Consider the following 20,084-nt stretch of genomic DNA (forward strand, 5'->3'; position numbering starts at 1 on the left):
TGAAACAACTGTGTAAATCGTATATCGTTTTAATAAAAGCAAACATAAAAACAGAAGTTCTAAAATATAAAAGTGGCAATGACCGATAAACAAGTTAGCGTACACAGGTACAATGTAACTACTAACAACAACCGTATTTTGCAAAACGACTCAAATGACACTTCGCACAATATTTAAGACAATTACACAACCTTTCAACAACACGATACAACGAGAACTAACCCAACAAGCGAATCGAAACGAGAAATAGAAAACGCGCAAATCACTTCAATCAGCCCAACGGCACAGAAACGCCGAGACTTAAAACGTGGGAAAAATCAAAGAAACCAAGTGTGACAACAGTGAACAAAAGTGAAACAGTGATAAGGAAAACCAATAAAAATAGACAATGCAATCGAAAAATTAAACATCGCACACAACAAAGACTGAAATAATGCAAACCTAAAAGCACACACAACATAAAAGTAAATAAGCGTATGTGGGCTCAAAGCCCTCATACCCACAACGTAACAGTTGGATAGGTGCGAACTTGCATTGCCTAAAATGCATTGTCGAAACACACAGCTTCTTTTTTTTACTCTAGCGTCTTTTTGCGCGATTTTTTTAAAAGCTGTATCGTCTTGGCAAACTTTGATGGTACCTTTAGGTATTTTTGTATTAATACACACATTTTTAGTTTTAGTCCGTGTTTCCCCAATTACTCCAATACGGTAGATTATATGTATAATTTGCCAGTCATGAAATAATAATACAAATAACAAAGTTACATACGTGCTGGTCACTTGTAAGCAAGCACGAGGTGTATGGAACAGAATATTCATAATAAATACCCTTCGAAATTGGTTGTACATTTAGAAATGAAAACTTTAACTTACTTTCCAAAGCATTCGCTGCCAAAAATCCGAACCCGCATATTTTCTCCACAATTTAATTCCGTACGAATGGCAATGGTAGAACCAGTGTCCAGAACCTTTTGGTAAAGATATATCTCCAAAGAGCTAAATCTTGCTGTTGTTATTGAATCCTCGAGCGGCTAAAAGCCGAGAGTTGCCACAGATTTCAGAATAACTTGCGCAAATATAATGATCATTTTGTACTTTACCTAAAAAACAAAATAAATCAAAGTATACTCTGCCATATATGACAGTGGTTAGCGTGACTGCCTCCAGAATTTACATTTTCAAATAGTTGTTCACCAGTCTTGTGGACTACAAGTGTGTAATTTCTAAGCATATCGTGAGTTGACGCACTAACAAGATTTCATCAACGTCACGTCAGGAAACGGCGCTTGTGTTACGGATCCCATAGAGGCGCGAGAATCGCCCATACAAATGCATGGTCGGCGTGTGTTTATTTGTTTCTTGTCGGCGATACAAAGCTAGAAAACACAGGTTTTCAGCGTACAGTGTGGTTTAACAGGGTACTTTACGTTGGCGATTAATACTAGCAGCAATCAGCTTAGTTTACATAATAGTTTTATGATCATACCTACGAATCTACAGAAAGAATATACTACATTTATAATCCATGTGTGGACATGCAGCTCCAAGCTGCTAAGTACTAGCAGATGAGGTGTTCGCGTTTTCCGATTTCATAAAGACCCGGAACGCAAAAAAGTAGCTTATTATAGTAACCCAGTATTGTTTTCCTCAATGTCCCTTCGATATTTTACAAACATATAATACCTTAAGTTTCGTTGCCAGGTATACGTGTTAAGTTTGTGAGCCAAAAAGTAAAATCACGGCAATTACAACTTTTCTTTTGTTTCAGTAGTTGCAACCTCGACGTTATAACGTCTTTGTAACCTTAAACCGACGTAAATAAATACCACCGCCTTGTAACCAAAAAAAGATGTGCAAACGTTATAAAAATAGGATCACCTTGGTGTTTTCTTCGTATTAAGTACGTTTTCTGCAGTTGACACATGACCGTACATACAACGACTTTTCAAATGTTTTTAGAACCTTCTGCCAACCAGAAAAAAACGTATTTAATACGTTTTTTTGCTTGCGGGGATATTGCGATAATTCGTCATATAACTCATCAAAACTGTCTACAATTCGTACAAGCGCTACAAAACCATCCGCCTCCAGTTTCAAGAGAAGCGCCGACGGTGTCCAGGCCTGTTATAGAGGGCGCTATGTTTACTCAAAAACGTTTATCGCATACGATTTCCAATTTCTGTGGCATTAATATACTTTTCGCTTTTTATGGCATTATACCTCTATAACAGGCCTATACACGGGTTACAGACAGTTTTAAAAGTTATTAGACGACTTATCGGATTCTCGGGGTTTTAGCAGTCTTATATTCAGTATGAATATTTCATTTAATATTTAGTTTACACGTATTATGCGTATAAGGAAGACACTTGGTTATTTAGCTGTGTTTAAGTAACAAATGGCCCCCAGTGTGAGATTTTCCAATCGTACCCATGGAACTCGTATACAAAAGCTGCAAAATACCTGACTGTCCTCACTGCTTTCTGTAGCGTGATCGTTCGTCGATGCTTGTATAGAATAAACTAAGTTGTCGACGTAAAGTTGTTACGGTTGAGATGGTAGCAAGTTATGCAACTTGTGCACCAAGGGGAGATCAGACGAACAATAGTCGTACAATTAACCGTTACAGTTGGATAGGTGCGAACTTGAACAATTGTACTGCACCCGCAACAACGGCAAACGAATTTAAACAACACATAGGTGTGCCGCTAACACAAAGTTTGAAAACCAGATGGTAGCTGATATAGTTGTTCATTACTAATAAACTTTTACGTTTTAACATTGCTACAGTACAGAATACAGAACTGTGACTCAAATACACCTGTTTCTCCAATAATGGAACTCTACAAAAACCATAAGGACATTAAATGCCTAGTTTTACTTGCTGGAAATAACAGAAAGGACATACTTCAGTGGGTGCCCCCAATATCAAAATTGCCAACTCCCACCCTAAAGTTTTCTTTAAATTAAATTCAAATAACTGAAACTATAAATGTACATTTAGCCGTATGTCATACAAACCACAGAAATTTATTTTCGTTGTACATGCACAACAATTAAGAAAATAAATGAATAAATATACCCTTTTTATTCTTGCATGACAAGGAAATGGCAGCAGCTAGCATCGTTATGACACACGGTTGTTCTGTTGTTTTTATACAGCCGTACCTGCTTACGAGATACCGCGTATAACAGTACAGGGCTACGATAAAGTAATTGGACGACTCTGTCCTGTAAAATCTATATAGGTTCATGGCGCAATACCTTACACTCTTACATATATATATTAGAAAACGAATTAAGATTATACTTTACATTAGTTTTAAAGGCTCGAAACAGTGTAGTGCTCAATAAACAGCCGATAAACCGATTGTGCATAAATTATTTTCACAAACAAGAGATCACAGATCTAATGCATGAGCACGGTATAAACTAATTAGCATAGTATTAATTAACCCTATTACTACAATGGTCGTGAGATCGATCAAAAACAAATTAAAAGTAACCAACAAAGCGGGTTTCAGTCGCTATTGGTGACTGTGGAGCAGTAGATAGAATGTATTTATTCGTGTAACTCCTGTACCATGTGTTGACATGTAAACTTACACTATAGTTTACCTTGTCGTCGCTTAAAGACGTTTGTTTTTGTGAATTTGGATAAACCATAATCACGCAGTATTATAGGTAATGTTAGAAGTTAATATTATTCATACTGTGGCGGCTGCATAATGATTTATTGCGAGCAGTAAACTTAAAGAGCGAAGAAACGAGGGACACGGTGTTTATACCGAAGATAACGATAAAAAAAGCACTCGTCTACGCTTCGGTGCACACACGCTAATTGTGCGGTTTTAAATCTGAAAATTTAGTCTAAAAATTATAAATATATATACGATTTGATTTCAATCAAGATATTCAAGAAAAATGCTAGAATTGAGAAATAGGATAAGAGCGGAAAAAATCACCCTATCAGCAACAACAACAACAACAAAGCCAAGAACAACTGTTCGACGAAAAAGGATCTATATGACCACCACCGTGCTCAATAAGTTTCATTATAAACTTAGCATGACCAAAGCATTGATATATACACATCACGAGACCTCTTGTGAAAAGAAAACTTATTTATAGGGCTAAAGTCATGTAGATAAAACGAGGATTCGAAAATCTCATACCTCCCAATTAGATTAGTTGCATATTCTGTTGGATTATGAGTGCCTTCAAGAATATTTAAAAAATTGTAAAACATTTATTATGCTTAATTTTTGATTAAACATGTATAGTGACATAATATGCTGACTCAGCATAATCTGGTAACGTAGCTAGGTTCAATCGGAAAATTAAAACATAATATTTTAATATATTCACAAAGACAAAGCATTATAATAAATCCAAAATAAAATTTGATTTTTATTTGGTAGTTTAGAAACTAAAAACGGTCAAAATTCAGTTGTCTTATTTCTTACGGTAAACTCATGCATTGTCGAAACATGCAGTCTTTTTTTACTGTAGCGGCTTTTTACGAGATTCTTTTTTAAAGCTGTATGGTTTTAATACAAAAAAAAAACAAAGTTACATACGTGCTGGTCACATGTAAGCAAGCACGAGGTGTATGGAATAGAATATTCATAATAAGTAACCTTTGAAATTAGTTGTATATTTAGAAGTAGGAACTTCAACTTACTTTCCAAAGCATTCGCTGCCCGAAATCCGAACCCGCATATTTTCCCCACAATTTAATTCCGTACGAATGGCAATAGTAGAACCAGTGTCTAGAACCTTTTGGTAAAGATATATCTCCAAAGAGCTAAATCTTGCTGTTGTTATTGAATCCTCGAGCGGCTGAAAGCCGAGAGTTGCCACAGATTTAAGAATAACTAGCGCAAATATAGTAAACATTTTGTACTTCACCTAAAAAACAAAATAAATCAAAGTACTCTGCCATATATGATAGTGGTTAGCGTGACTGCCTCCAGAATTCGCATGTTCAAGGTTCGTCGCTGCTATACCATTTTATGGGCAAGATACTCGGTATTTGAGTTATTGTTTGAACCCAGTGAACGACAATAGCTGTTCACCCGTATTGTGGATTACATTGTAATGGAATCATTACAGGTGTGTATTTGAAAAACCTAACTTACATTTCTCGGATACTTGTTAAAATAAGATGGTATTCGTCCTGTACAGGAAAAGATGGAGGCAATCACACATTTCCATCAAGTCCATCATCTAAGAAACAACTGCAACGATTTTCAGGCATGGTCAACTTCTACCACTGGTTCATCACAAACTGTGCACACTCGGTAGCTTCACTAAAAAATATGCTGAAAACAACGCCAGTCAAAAAAAACTCTTCTGATAAAACCGGTTATAAGCTGGGATGGAAACACAATTAGCGCCATAAACAATCGGAAGAGTAATCGTTAATTACTGGCTAATTGGGCGATCATATGCAGTAGGGTTTAGAAAAGAAAATGCTTGGTTCAAAATAGAGTATAAGACTACAATTATATACACCTCTCGTGTCGACTATCAAGTTATCTCCTTTTGTAAATCTGTGGGTTAAGATTTTTACAATGAATCTGTGTATGGTTGTAATTTACAAAATCTATGTTAGACCACTCTGTTAAAGCAATTTGGCGTTCAATATTTTATTTTAAGACACATAAGCTCACAATGGTAGCAACGTCTATATAGCCTCAACTTTGTGGGCTAAAATTTCATACGCAACTGTTCATCTAAATACATAAATAACTGTAGGTACATATATACGTAACTGTTAAATTGCTATACATATACTTTTTATATAAAGAAAAAACATCAAAAAAAGACATTAACACTTTAAATACCAAGAAAACCACACAAAATATGCCATCGCCTTGCCAAGTAAAATGTGTCTGTTAGATGTGTTTATTTAATACAAATAAAATTTGTGCAATTAAATATATGACTTTAGGGTGAAGAATAGAACAACACGTGAAATGACTTTTTTGCTAACCTAACTTATACTGTAGCGGTTGACTGTGCTCTGGCACAGATTTAATGATATGAAGATAGCTAAATCTATCGTATAAAGATTAATATAAATGTATAGCGAAAACTATACGGGAATTGAAGGCAGTTTTGCTGCTTACGTAACATCTACTTTCCCGTCATTGTAATCGTGATAATAAAACAATTACCCAGTTGTGTGTATGCCAGGCGAGGCAATTGCCACATGCCAATGACGCGTTTTATTGTTTTGTGACACGTGTTTTTCGTTATATAAACTACTAGGCAGGATACGGGCCTTAATTTTAATACCCTGCTGTCTCACTTTGTCTCTAAGCTAGATGCCGATCGTTCTCCGTATACAATAAACTGGGATATGCCGTACAATGTCATACATCGATGTGCAATGCGTTGTGGATTCGGATAGCGTGTGCGTTGGGGCAGGATGGAACAGCGTCGTCGCGAGGCTGCGGAACGTGAACTCGCGAACTACAACTTCAATATAAGCCGCCCCCTCAATACTTATGGAAAAAAGTTTTGCATTGAATTAAAAATGAACATACTCTCGCATATATTAATTCTTCCAGTAGTTTTGAGACTGTAGAAATAGAGGACGCGACGATTAGGTTTGTAAAAATATTAAATTGACATTATATCATAATTATGAGATATAAACAAATACAAATATAATCAATTCTACATTCATTCGTCTAAGTTCTTTCCCCTTTCCATTAAGCCTATAATTAAACATTGCAAATGATGGTTCCCGGATTAACTTATAATGTCAAGGAGTTCGTTTGTCTGCAAACGAATCCATATAGTAGCGCGGTAACATTGCGACCGCTCTCTACATATCTCCTCATACGGTATCAAACTATATCTACCCATTCAAAATCGTTACTGCCAGGCAGAATAATACAAACGAAGCAACAATATAAGCGGGAGGGGAATATGGGACACTTTTAAGTTTAATGTTCTCGTCCCATTTGGTACTAAACAAAGGGCTTTCAAAGAATTATGGAAGTGTAAATTCATGACTCCCGTGAACCGTTGGTAATTGTTTAAAACACGATACGGACAGCTAAATAGTATATGTGATAAAGATGTCCTATCTTACCCCAAAGTGCTCTGTAATACACCAGCGTTTTAACGAACCATTTTAAATTCTGAATAAAACAGAGAATTTATTTCGACCAACCAAACTACGCTGGGAAGCTAGGTTGACGGGATACCCGTGTATGCATCGGGAACGTATTATTCACTGGAATCAAGTTTTACGTGCCAACAAATAAGCAACCATCTTCGCCGCGCACTTTGTTGGACCGTGAAAATATTGTCAAATAATAATGCTGTGGCATTTGTCAAATGGGTACGCGTAAAAAAGATTCAATTTTTTCCACTTTACTCAACCCTGTTTAATAGTTGTCGCATTTCTTTATTGATTAATAGGTTGCAATTGTAAACATTTCAGAAAAAAAAGTACAATTTAGCCTTGCAAAATAATATTGTCAATTTTAACATAATATTTTTGCTTCGTAGAAATTTTCGACTACCTACTGCCTCTAGAAATGCGTAATTACACGTTTGAGTCATGTAATGGAAAAAAGGAAAACAAAACTCTTAAGCGGGTAATCCCCAAAAAGGTCTTACGGCTTTGACGTCATTGGGCTTCCATTATTAATTCTATGGATGGAGCACGTTGAATGAATCCGCTAAAGATCAGATGCAGATTTTCGTTGGCATGTAGGATAACAACTTCGGTTCGCAGTTCCGTTTCAATCAGCATATATAGTAATCCCACGAGTCAGTATATGTTGTTTCATGGAAATTATGGGCAATCCTTTTAGTCGCGTAAGCGAGAATAGGATACAATAGGAATTGAGGAATAGTTTTAAGAAAACAACATCGAAAAGTCGGGGATTAACATAAATATTGAATGCAAAGACAAGAGCACTTAGAGTTTAGACCACGCATTTTCTTTTAGATGTAACCTGTCCGTTCTCGGACAAACTGAAACTTCGCTAAAGAACGTTTTGTCATCTCGTGTAAGTGCTGAGCAAGTTAGTTTTTACTGGATAACGCGCCAACCAGGCGTATAAAGAACTATATGCTTACCTGTAGGCCTTATAAATGTATTAGATATATGCTTTCGGGGTGAATGTATCGTATTTGATATTACAATACATAAAACACGGAATAAAAGTATAATATACTATACCATGTTCCTTAACAGGTATAGAACAGACTAGTAATTTCGGCGCTTAATAATTTGTGGAATCGCTCCAATGGGAAATCGAAATCGGAAATTAAAATTTAATTTGCGTCTAACGAATAGTCAAGCTAACCAATAAATATGATTAGCTAAATCCCACTATGTGTGCTTAGTAGTAAGGTTGTAAACCGCAGGTTTATATACAAATGATGAGACGTCAGGTAAACAGAAAGTGTTACAGCATAATACTGGAGCTGCCAGTGTAACCTTTTGATATCACTTCGCCTTTCCTAAGTTTTTCTTGCTTGTAAATAATGTATGCGACACCATTACTCCAGACGGGCGTCAATGCGAATAGGTATTAGGTGTTATTGGAGAGGAGATTAACGCCAATAGCGGTTTTCCGAAATTGCGACAAGGCATATAATAAAATGAAGACTGGGAAACATTTGAGTAAAAAAACTAGGCGCTTGTAGTTCATAAAACAGGGCGTTGCAGTCGTTAAAGGCGACTGTTTCATTGATTTTGTCTTATAGGTCAAGGAGTACTACAGAGAATGCTGAACTGGATCGGGTTTGTGGTTGTGACGAGCATAGCTCCTGTTGTAACAGCTTGCTTTATTGGAACAAGTGACCAGTGTTCATGTGACATTAACCGTTTAGAAATCCGCTGCTCCGGACTGGAAAATACGCTTGACGAGGTCATGCTAAGCTTGGCGGCCGAGACACGATATATTGTTCTGAGAAAAAACTGGGTGTTGGACGAAACCACCCTCCGCGCCGAACATATCGTAGGCCTCAGGAAACTGGTCGGATTTGACATTTCGCACAACCGAATTGATAAAATCGAACCCGACACGTTCAGGTAATAAATCATTTATTTGACGCTCATTGCTCAAGCTCAGTGTCGGGAAAATTCTCGATGTATCGTATATATTGTAAGCTAAGGAATATATTTTTAAGGGATTTGTATCGAATAAGAAACTCTATAGTCTATATCAATGTCGCCGTAAAGGATATGAATTTTAACTCTTTGGTTCTGACAGTTAAATACACAAAAACAAAAATTGTTTTGGTACATCTATTGGCGCAAACGATTATATACACACGAAGCTGCGTTCGGTGATCATTAATTATTGAATGCTTAATTAGGGTAGCCGGAACACGGGCAACACACAATGGTACTTAAAAGAAGGTATTGACAGTTGGCGCAGAGTTTATGCAAAAAATCAAAGCCTTATCAGCCTTTCGAAATCCAGCCTCTCCTATATAATTTATAGCGAGTGCTTTGCAAGGTCACGACTACATGTGATCGCTATTAAATGCAAAACAGAAAAACCAAGACCAGAATATACTTATAAAATGTTTATGTATTAGTACTTTCTAAAATTTTGCAAAATGAAGAACTTTATGTAATCTGCTTAATGTTTACCTCAAAACATAAACATGCTGCAAAGCTGTCACTTATTTGACATAAAAATAGTTTTACGTACTGACCTTAAGATGTTCCATTCGGGTCTATAAGACGACGAAAGTATTATTTGGAAATATATGAATGTATAACTTGCTATATTCTCGCGTGGTCGTTAAACAGGAGTGTTCTGTTTCATACACCTTGTCCCAGCTTACATGTTACCAAGTATGTTACTTTGTGTGTGATTATTTTTTGTTTCATTTTTTGTTGTGCTGGCTGATAATTAAAACGAGCAATTGCGTTAAGTGCCTTGCCCAAAGACATATACGCACACATTGGTATAGCTGCAAAGAGCTTTGAACCCATTACCTCTGGAAAAGGCAGGCGCGCCAAAACTGTGTTACGCCACGGATTTAAATTTCTAGAAGGCATTTCTACGGTGTTTTATATATGATATCTGATATAATGAGTGAGGACGCAATAATATAAAGACCTTATATAAAGAATAAAAATTGTTTTAAATATTTTATTTAAGAAAAACCTTAACGTTACATGTTACTTACATAAGTTAGTGCTGTACCTGGTAATGAAACCAAAGCAAGTATAAATAAGTGGTCATACGTTATAATTAAACTGTGTCTTTTCTCTGTTTTGCAGTAATCTAAGAATGTTAGAAGATGTCGATATAAGCAGAAACAAAATTCGTGTTTTGGAAAATAATGTCTTTTCTGGATCCCTCCCAAGTTTAAGAAATATAAATCTTTCTGGCAACAAAATAATTATAATTTTGGACGGAACATTCAACGCTGCATCTAATCTTGAGAGCTTGGATCTTACCGAGAACCCAGTTGTTTTCCTTGGTGCAAGGTAATAGTTTGTGTTTGGGGCAGTTAAATATCGATGTGGTGAATATATAGGACACACGTGTTATACAATATAGGGTCATGGTATACTGAAATGACTTCAGTATACTATGATAGGGTGGTGGAATATCCGCATTGGACGTAAAAAGCTTTATATACAAAATGAACAATCTTGCCGACGCGCTAGCCTGACGCACTATCACTATACTAATTATAAGTCCCACGTACGCCACATGGGGGTAGGTAACAGGCGATATTGATAATTAACTCTACTTTATATATAGATCATTTGAAGGTCTTGTAAATCTTCAATATCTCACAATGTCCGGGTTTCAAGTGACAGAGTTTCCCAGCAAACCATTGAGCAGTTTAGTTAATCTGCGTCGACTAGAACTTCGCAATTTTCCAGCAATTACTGGAATACCCGATGCTGCGTTTAGGTAAGATTATATACTGACTTAGCATGGGCTACTAGAAGATATAATAGCTGATCAAAATACACTTCGACCGCTGAAGTTAAACGTCTTTTACTGTATCAACATATCGGGGCCTGTCGGAAACGCTCAATTAAAGTTATATATGTATCTTGATTAAATAAATTAAAGCCGTTAATGTGTTAGCCAGTTATGAGTGACTATAGTCGACCATTATATTAACAAAATCTCAGATCAGTTGAAAATGAAATCTTTTATTTTGAGTAAGGAATTATAATAAATGTATACCATTTTTTTCGCATTAGTTAGTTGCATAAGCAAACTCTTTATTAGCAAAATATATTACTGTAACCAGCATCAAATCTATAAGACGGCATCTAACCCAACTAGTGCAATTTAAATGGAATTTTTAATTTTCTCAGCGAAAACTCACGTCTGACGTCACTTACCATTTCGGATGTTCCAAACATTTCCGAACTCGGCTGGGGGTCGAATTGTCTACGGAATTTATCAAAACTACGTCACCTTACGCTTCGAACTTGTAACCTACCGGTGATTTCAGCAGTTTCATTTGAAAATCTAAAACAACTTAAACAACTCGACATTTCCAACAATCCAATAGGGGTGAGTGTTTTTTCTGAGCAGCACCATATTTATTTTGTCAACCTGTACTTAAAAGAATAGCGAATGTTTTTGCGTGCAAATTATAAAGTATTTTGTCAAACCTGTATATACGTAAAAGATTGGCAAATGATTTTTTTGTGCAGATTATAAAATCCAATGACTTATCAGCACTCTTAAACTTGGAGGAACTCTTCTTGGTAAGCACTGCCCTAAACGAAGTACAGGCTGGAGCTTTTACTCGAATGGTAAAACTCAAGCATCTCAATGTGGCAAATAACAGGTAAAACCGCGGTGTATATTCATGCGTCATAAGACCATATAAAAGTGAACCTAACAGCCGGAAGTAACGTAATAAAAAAGATTATAAAGTTTCCACTTCCATTCCAACCCACAGCACCCTGAAGACTAAATAAAAACCACACATTAAATATTTGGTGAATAGGTTGGGGTAAGATGGGTCATATTTTCGTTCTGTTTTTTTAAACCATTTTGTGGTAAAAAAATATATCTACCGAAGAAAATATTTGTAACTTCACGACTTTAAAAGAACGTTATTATTATTACTTGTTTGAAACACGACTAGGAAATATAGGATTTAAGTGCTAACAGCATCCCTTTTTACCCCCACAGTACTGCATGGCATTACCTGTTGCGTGAAGTAACACCGGACTTATAAATTAAATTATTATTTAACCGCATGCAGGATGACAACCATCGACAGAGGCGCTTTTCCAGATGACATTTCATCTATGCGTAAACTTACAATTACAAACAATTTGTGGAGCTGTGATTGCGGGATACTATGGATCGTGACGTCATCTATCACGATCGAAAATAACGGAGTGACATGTACTTCCCCGCCGATTTATCAAGTAACGCTAATTCAATAACTGTCCTTCTATTTGGAGTAAAAATATAAAATATAGGTTTTACAGAGCATCGATTTAAGTTTTACCATTCAAATTAAATAGTGGGCATATAATACATCGTAACCGGCTATATAGGCTATGTCAGCCGGGAGTGAAAGTCATCGGGACGAAATAGCTCGGTAGAATAAAGGCTAGAACCATAAAACAGAGATATACCGTTGGGTAAAAGTTATCTTTTTTTGCGTTTGCTGTTCTGGACTAAACACATTCCATATTGGTCTGTAGGGATCAAACTTAACAGAGGTGGTGGCGCGTCTAACACGCTACGAACGTTGTTACATCTGCACTATAAAAGATTTCCCTTCGCCCAATTACACCCAGGTGGACGTTGGTGGCACAGTCGATCTGCCATGTTACGCTACGGGGACTCCCCTTCCAACAGTTACGTGGTATGCACCTTCAGGTACAAAGTAAAGCGACGTCTCTCATGTCCTATACCCGGTCATACTGCATGCTAATTATATATATTACAATTGTACTTGTGTAATACCTATTATATTCTACATTTTCAGGGCTCGTAATTTCTTCTGCGTTCACGTCCACCCCTCGAATATTACGTCACAATCTCATTGGAAAACACCTCTTCATCCGTGACGTAACTATAGCTGATGCTGGTGTTTACAAGTGTGTAGCAGCTAACGGAGTTGGTGTCGATCAAAAGACTTTAAAGCTTCAAGTTCGAGTTATTGATGGAAGAATTATTGAAAAGCCGACACAGTTTACAATGAGTGGCAACATAACAGCGTTACGAAACGAAATCGTCACCAAACAATCGAATGTTTCAGCCTGCCCGTCTCAGTCACCAGTAATCATGACTGTATTGATTGGCGCGTTAAGCGCAATGTCAGCAATTGGTTTACTTCTTAGCTTCTTGCTGGGTGTGTGGGGTTACAGCAACGAAAAAAAATTTAAGCAGCTGAAGAAAAAGTTAAGAGAGGCGAACACAAGCCAAAAACGTAAATACAACTCCGAGCAGACGAGACCGCAGTCACCTTTAGCAGCTTCAAACGGTACTGGAGCTATTGGTCCTGTCCTGAATCAAAATTCAGGTTATGGATGTCCGAGAAATTTACCGACAATGAGCAACTACCGAACAGCACCATCAATATTGCCTGAGAAACCAAGGCATGCCACTATGATAGGTGACCGCAAAGTGGATTTCCGGAATTCTATTAGCTCTGGATACGGATCTTTTGGTAATGGCACGACGCCAACTAAACCTGCAGCAAGCAACACCGGTTCTGTCGTCAGGGGAATGTCTTAGGGCATCCATTTCAATAAAACGTACCAGCGGGTTGAAATTGGTGGCCTGACCAAAACGCGAAAATAGGGGATTAGAAGATAATCATCTCAATCCTTATCACGTTTCAAATGAAAGTGCTAGAATATAATGAGAGTATACGAACAATGGAAAAAAGCTGGACCTACCTTGTTTTCATTACGGTCTAGCTAGACTCTAGACAAAAATCACGAATCGGCTGCTTGAAGATAAGTTTATCGACCCGTTAAAAATCTATAACATCGTTGTTTTTCTATGCATATTTATTCGCACATGGCGCGCTGGGTACTGAATTAACGAAAAAAACACAAACTTATGCCGTGATTAACACCTATCCGTGCCAAAGTGGTAAGCGCGCCTGAATGTAACCAGAGGTAATGGGTTGTCCAAACTAACCGACACACATAGAAATAAAAAAATTACCCCCAAAGTAACATACTTGGTAACCCATAAGCTGGACATTCGTGTTATAACGACTGTCGTTTTCCGGCCACACGAGGATTAAGTTACATTCAAATCAATCCTATTTAAACAAGCACAAATTGGAGTTAGGGTTTTTTTATTTTCACCACAATACATGTTTTAATCTGTTCATTTTACTGCATGCAAATCTACCACCAGAAAAGTAACCGCAAACACGAAGTAGCTTTTCAACGATTTTCTTTTTATAAAACAACTGTTTGCTATTAAATGTTATGAGATGAATTAGTTTAGATTTCCAAAGAGAACAAGAACAACACGAATCTCATTAAAATTTACTAAGCTGAGAAATAAATTTACACGTTAGTGCGTTAAAAAACTTTCAAGGGCAACAACGTTCAAGGAATCGTGGATAGAGACAAACATCTCGGATATGGTAACGATCTGTAAGCCAGGTCAGTAAACGCTCCAATCCAAGTCCATAACCTCCGTGCTCACAAGTTCCAAATTTGCGCTGAAAGAAAAGAGATTATGGCGAATTGTTTTAAACAATTAACAACGGATTGTGGAAATCCTGAGAATACAGTTTTATATTATTCGAATATTCTGTTATACTACCAAATGGGACGAGAAAATAGAATGACAATTTGTGCTTCCTTTCCCCACCCTACTTTAATTGTATGTTATCGCTAGCTGTTATGACAATAGCACATGCCTATAATAACATAGGCATCAAGCTTTGAACCTAGTATCCTCTGATTACTCTTACTACTGTGGCACGTGATATACTGCTGAATTGATCTTCACATACCTGATCTGTGTACCAATAATACTTGGATGGATCAACACCTTCACTTTTGTAACCTTCCAGAAGTTCCTCGTGGTTGTCCATCCTCATAGACCCACCAACAATTTCACCAACGTTTGGCATGAGCAAGTCAACCTGTTTAATTACAACAAATTGAACAAAAGAAAAATAAGGTCATTACAGTACTGATAATTCAAAATCTTAAAACGAAAGTCTTCAATACAGTGCATTCAAATACGCTAAGGGTTTGCGGGCTATTGGTTACATGTTAGGAACTTTTAATATCTTTTGATTTTCCGTTTAAATATTGACCAGGTTGATATTAATAAAAAATGATTAAATATTGAAACATAATAAAAGATGATGTTGTCAGTGTCACACATAGATATTGCCAGTCTAAGTTTAATTAAAAACTTACAGACTCTGTAAGTTCTAGGTTGTCTTTGCATTTCTGCATGTAGAAGGACTTTATTTTATAAGGAAACCGGCAGAGAAGAATTGGTTCATTGATTTGATCTGTCATTTTTCTTTCGGGCATTTCGGGAATGTCTTCACCGAACTCATAGTAACTCCCTAAAGCAAAATTTAAGTGGAATTTAAATGAACGAAAGAATAAAGCTTATTTACCCTGGGGTATGGGAGCAACAACAGTCAGTATAAGGCAGGTGTTCTGTTTCGTACACCTCTTGCACAGTTTCAAGGTACGATGTATTTAACATTTTGGGCAAATATTTTTTATTTAATCTTTGTTTTATGTATGGCTGACAATTTGGACAACCCTGGGTTGGAGCAATTGCCATTAACTGTCATGCCCAAGAACACATACGCCCACAATGGTACCAGCAACCAGTCTTGAACCCATAACCTTTAGTTTAAAGGCATCTACAGGTTTTTAAAGTTTGGAAACACTGAGCACATTTGATTTTTGTAGTCACATGAAAGCAGGACAGAAGTCAAAGATGGCAACCACAACCACAACATACCGTCTTCTTTTTTAATATCATGCTCCTTCAAATAAACAATTGCTTCAGCATAATCCATTCTACGGAATGGACGTTTAGGTGCAACGAACCCCTACAATAATCAAGAACATGTTTTGTTAATTACTATGTGAAGCTTTTCTAAATTATAAATAAAGAGCAATAAAACAAAAAATATTTTTTAAACCAAAATTTTTAAATGATCTCTTTAGCAAATGTTTAGCATTTAACACATCTTACAACAAAAAAATCCAAATCAGAATTCTTTAAACTTTAAAGCGGTATGCCTTATTTCCTGGGCCACAATATAAAAGTCACCTACTACAGTGGTTCAGTAAGAGTTTTAACTACTTTTTAAAATTTAGTTTTAGAAATAGAGTCCACCTAGATTCACTAATATGCTTAATTTGGGTCAACACATAACATATTAAGAAACACTGTTGTAAAACAAAAAATCACAACAAATCTTAGAAACATGATTTTAGGACTAAATAACACAATACAAATTACGATCATACAAAAACTTACAGGATTAAGGTCTTTAATTAATTCTCCAGCCGGTGACTTTAACAATTTATCAACAACATCACAAATTAAATCTTCCAAACGGTCGAGTAAATCGTTAAACGTTATAAACGCACATTCAGCTTCAACATGGGTGTATCTGGGAAGAAATAAACTCATATTACTTTTTTTAACTTCGGTTACCTGGCTAGGAAGCTACTTGTAATGGTAAATTATTGCAAACGATATTATTTCAATGAAACTGAAAAATACTTTACAAAAAACTGGTTGAATCTTAAAACTTGTACAGTTCCTAGCGTTTTAAATAAATGATAAAATGTGATATAGTTACATTCTTCTATTTTAAAATCTGAATAAGTTTTCAATCTTACAAAGAGATGTTAGTTGTAATGAATAGCCGCGTAATTATCCTGTAATCTATACAAGGGTATATTTTACTAGGTGTAGCATGTATTTTGTGTCCTGCCTGCTACATAATTACTGAACCAATAACAGGAAACCTACGCATTGTTGTTTAAATAACATAAGGCTACCCGTATGTTGTAAATAATAAGGTTTTTATGGGAAAACAAACAATTAGCTGAAACAAAACAAGAGAGCAGAGCTCTAAAGAATGGCTGGAAAAATAGTAAATTTAGATTGTGACAACATTAAGCAAAAATAGTTGTGTTTGTAAGTCTACAAACAAACACAAATAACGCATATATATACTTAATAAACAGAAATTAACAGCAGGCATATGCACACAAGTGTTTGGCGACAAATATTTATAGCTACACTAGTTGCATAACGGAATTCTTATTTCCTTAAATTAAAACTTAACTATAAAAGTAACATAACAAATTAAAATCAACCCACTCTGCAAGATGACGTCTTGTCCTGCTTTGCTCAGCACGATAAGATTCAGCGAGACAGAAAACGTCTCCCAGAGACGGAAGACATGTCTCCAGGTACAACTGAGATGACTGAGTGAGATATGCTTGCTCTCCAAAGAAATCCAGTTTAAACAGGGTTGAACCGCCTTCACATTGTGTTTGCACGAGACATGGAGGGGTCACCTGATATATGAAACCAGAAGGAAAAGTTTGACATGAAAAAAAAAGTTCACAAACACTAGTATTTTCATATTTTAGTCTAGTTGAAAATATGTTTTCAAAAACCTGTCAAAAAAAATAAACCAAGTAAAATGGGTGGAGCTGATAATTGCTCCAATTAGTCGGTAACAAGTCAAGAAAAAAATAGTGAATATTAAAGTGTGTTCCACATTTAAGTACACTGCACTTGATTTTACTGCATTTTTCCCTCAATGAAGTTGCATAACGAAACAGTATCTTTTTAAATGGGCTACTGTGCGTACAATATATACATATTACAAAATCACCTCATAATATCCTCGCTCAAAGTAGTGGTCACGGAACGCTTGCATAAGATATGATCGGACTCGTAATATTTTTGAGGTTTGTTCTCCCCGGATAACTAGATGTCTGTTGTCGAGCATAACGTCTACATCGGCTTCCTGGTTGAGGACTGTATCTATTCCACCAGGTGGTGCCAGACCAATTAGTTCCCAATAATCGCAAATCAGTTCATGTCCCCCAGGTGCCTGTAATGAAAATAAAGAGGGATTAATAAACACTGAGTGAAAGTATTCTGGCATATAAATCTAAAATTTGTTTATAGGTAAAGATGCTCAAAAGTGAACTTTAAAAGGCACTTTTTCTTATAAAAAAAGTGATTGTAATAAACATAGGGGTTAATGAGCACTTGGTTAAGGTAATTAGGGGCATACCAACAAAAATCAAATTTGTTTATTAAAAGAGATGCCCAAATGTGATCTGTAAATGGCACTTTTACTTATGGAAAATTCTATGCACTGTTGAAACAACTTTTTTACTCCATTGGTTTAATTTCACACCATTTTTTAAAACTGTTTTGTTTTTTGAAACTTTAGTGGTAGGTAACTTTAGATTACATTGGACCATCTTTAACTATATACAATTTTTGGGTTGGAATGCTTCTTGCAAGATTTATAAACAGTCGCAATTCGTAAGCAATGACAAACTGCGCTCTGAGATTTGACCACAACGGCACAAACACAAAATATAGTATCAAGTTTAATAAAATTATAAAAAATTATTAACTCCTAACTTACTTAAATTATAAAAAATTATTAACTCCTAACTTACTGATTTTCCTTCCATTACAGGGGTTATAACCCCATATAGACACACTGTGCTTTCAGTGCTAAGCATGACAGCATTATAGGTCTGACATAGTTGATCATTTAGAACAGCTTGTAAATAACCTGAACCATCACGTAGAACAATAAACATGAGTGTCTTGCCTGCAAGATAAGATCAAAAAACTTAAAGGGGAAAAAATGTTGTAGTAATAAAGTTGTTTATACCAGTATTTATAAATATGTGAAAAAAATGAAATGACAACAAAGCAAAACCAGGCTTGATTCTGGTTATTCTGAATGTTTTTAACATTCTACTTCTTCCTGGCCATTAAAACTACAGGGCAATATCAACATTTTACCCATTTGCCATTATGTTTTTGTTACCAATGTTCCCTGTAACATCGGGCTAAATTTTGTCAATATTTCCCAAAATGAATTTAATTAAAAAATTACTGCATTAGTATTTTATTATTTTATGAAAATATTACTAGTTCGCAAATATCACAAATACATATGTTTAAGTTACTCTCACCCTGTCTACGAATTCTATGAGACCAACCATTAACTTTTACTCTTTGCCCTCGATGAGCTGTTGCTGCCCCAATTTTAATCTGGGGAAACAAATATATGTTACCATATTGATATAGTATGGTGCTGGCTAAGTGGTTTAGGCCCATGCAATGAAACCAAAGTGCCCAGAGTTCGATGTTGGACGGTGTTCGTGTTACTAACACTGATCGGCATATATGTCCTTGGGAAACACATTTAACTGACATTGCTCCAACCCCTGCGATTACTAATGGATTGTCCAAATTATGAGCCATATTAACAAAAAAATCATACACAAAGTTAAAAAGTGTGTTAACTCTTAAGTACATGAGGATAAAAAATGATGTGAAAAATACGCGTCTGCCTGCGATGCGGTGTACGAAGGACTTAAATGAACTCTCCGGCTGTTGGGGTAATGGGGTAGATCTGGCTTAAATCATAGTTCCTTGACAGCGACCTCAACCACAAAGAATAAAATAATACCCTATTGCTAACTAACATCATTTGTTTTAAAATTGTGTCTGTCCAAAGTGAATGGGCAACAAAAAAACTCATGCTTTCTTTTTTGGGAATAATCTTTAGTGGTAGTGACTCTAGCAAGATTGTAAAAATACCCCTTTTTCAATGATAATGTCACCGTCCGGATCGTCGAAAAACGTCCGGATTTTTTTAATGGAAATACATCCTATTTCTATTAAAATAAACTTTCTTACGTTCGGCCAACAATATACTCTTTGGTTTCTTAGTTCAGTATTTATTGACGACATAAACGTGCGCTCTATTTTAATTGTTTGGTTACCCTGCGAGAACACCGCGAATAACTAAAATGATGGAACGGTTCGTGCAAATATTTAAAAAAATGCATTTTCCTAA

General features: G+C 36.0%; 3 protein-coding genes across 3 annotated transcripts in view; 1 reads left to right on the top strand and 2 right to left on the bottom strand.

Annotated features, from left to right (window-relative positions):
* Positions 1–1,098, bottom strand: part of LOC108949988 — a 6,639-nt gene extending 5,541 nt beyond the window's left edge. Inside the window, exon 1 of the mRNA XM_018814337.2 lies at positions 876–1,098. Within this exon, the coding sequence (XP_018669882.2) occupies positions 876–887 (12 nt within the window). The 5' untranslated portion in view covers positions 888–1,098. The remainder of the gene's footprint in view (positions 1–875) is intronic.
* A 6,996-nt stretch (positions 1,099–8,094) lies between these two features.
* Positions 8,095–13,972, top strand: LOC101243232 (leucine-rich repeat and immunoglobulin-like domain-containing nogo receptor-interacting protein 1). The gene is made up of 8 exons (XM_026836993.1): positions 8,095–9,069; positions 10,276–10,485; positions 10,766–10,921; positions 11,338–11,539; positions 11,683–11,819; positions 12,243–12,411; positions 12,694–12,871; positions 12,981–13,972. Exons 1-8 carry the CDS (start codon positions 8,762–8,764, stop codon positions 13,730–13,732), a joined length of 2,112 nt encoding a protein of 703 aa, XP_026692794.1. The 5' UTR covers positions 8,095–8,761; the 3' UTR covers positions 13,733–13,972.
* Positions 13,973–14,289: 317 nt separating this feature from the next.
* The window catches only part of LOC100184396 (asparagine--tRNA ligase, cytoplasmic), an 8,093-nt gene continuing 2,298 nt past the window's right edge, over positions 14,290–20,084 (bottom strand). Inside the window, exons 5-13 of the mRNA XM_002128233.4 lie at positions 19,195–19,273; positions 18,667–18,824; positions 17,862–18,083; positions 17,339–17,538; positions 16,484–16,619; positions 15,959–16,049; positions 15,394–15,548; positions 14,979–15,110; positions 14,290–14,681 (exon numbers count right to left, since the gene is read on the bottom strand). Of these exons, the coding sequence (XP_002128269.1) occupies positions 14,550–14,681; positions 14,979–15,110; positions 15,394–15,548; positions 15,959–16,049; positions 16,484–16,619; positions 17,339–17,538; positions 17,862–18,083; positions 18,667–18,824; positions 19,195–19,273 (1,305 nt within the window). The 3' untranslated portion in view covers positions 14,290–14,549. The remainder of the gene's footprint in view (positions 14,682–14,978; positions 15,111–15,393; positions 15,549–15,958; positions 16,050–16,483; positions 16,620–17,338; positions 17,539–17,861; positions 18,084–18,666; positions 18,825–19,194; positions 19,274–20,084) is intronic.

Source organism: Ciona intestinalis, chromosome 12 (assembly GCF_000224145.3).
Source record: "Ciona intestinalis chromosome 12, KH, whole genome shotgun sequence".
NCBI lineage: Eukaryota > Metazoa > Chordata > Ascidiacea > Phlebobranchia > Cionidae > Ciona > Ciona intestinalis.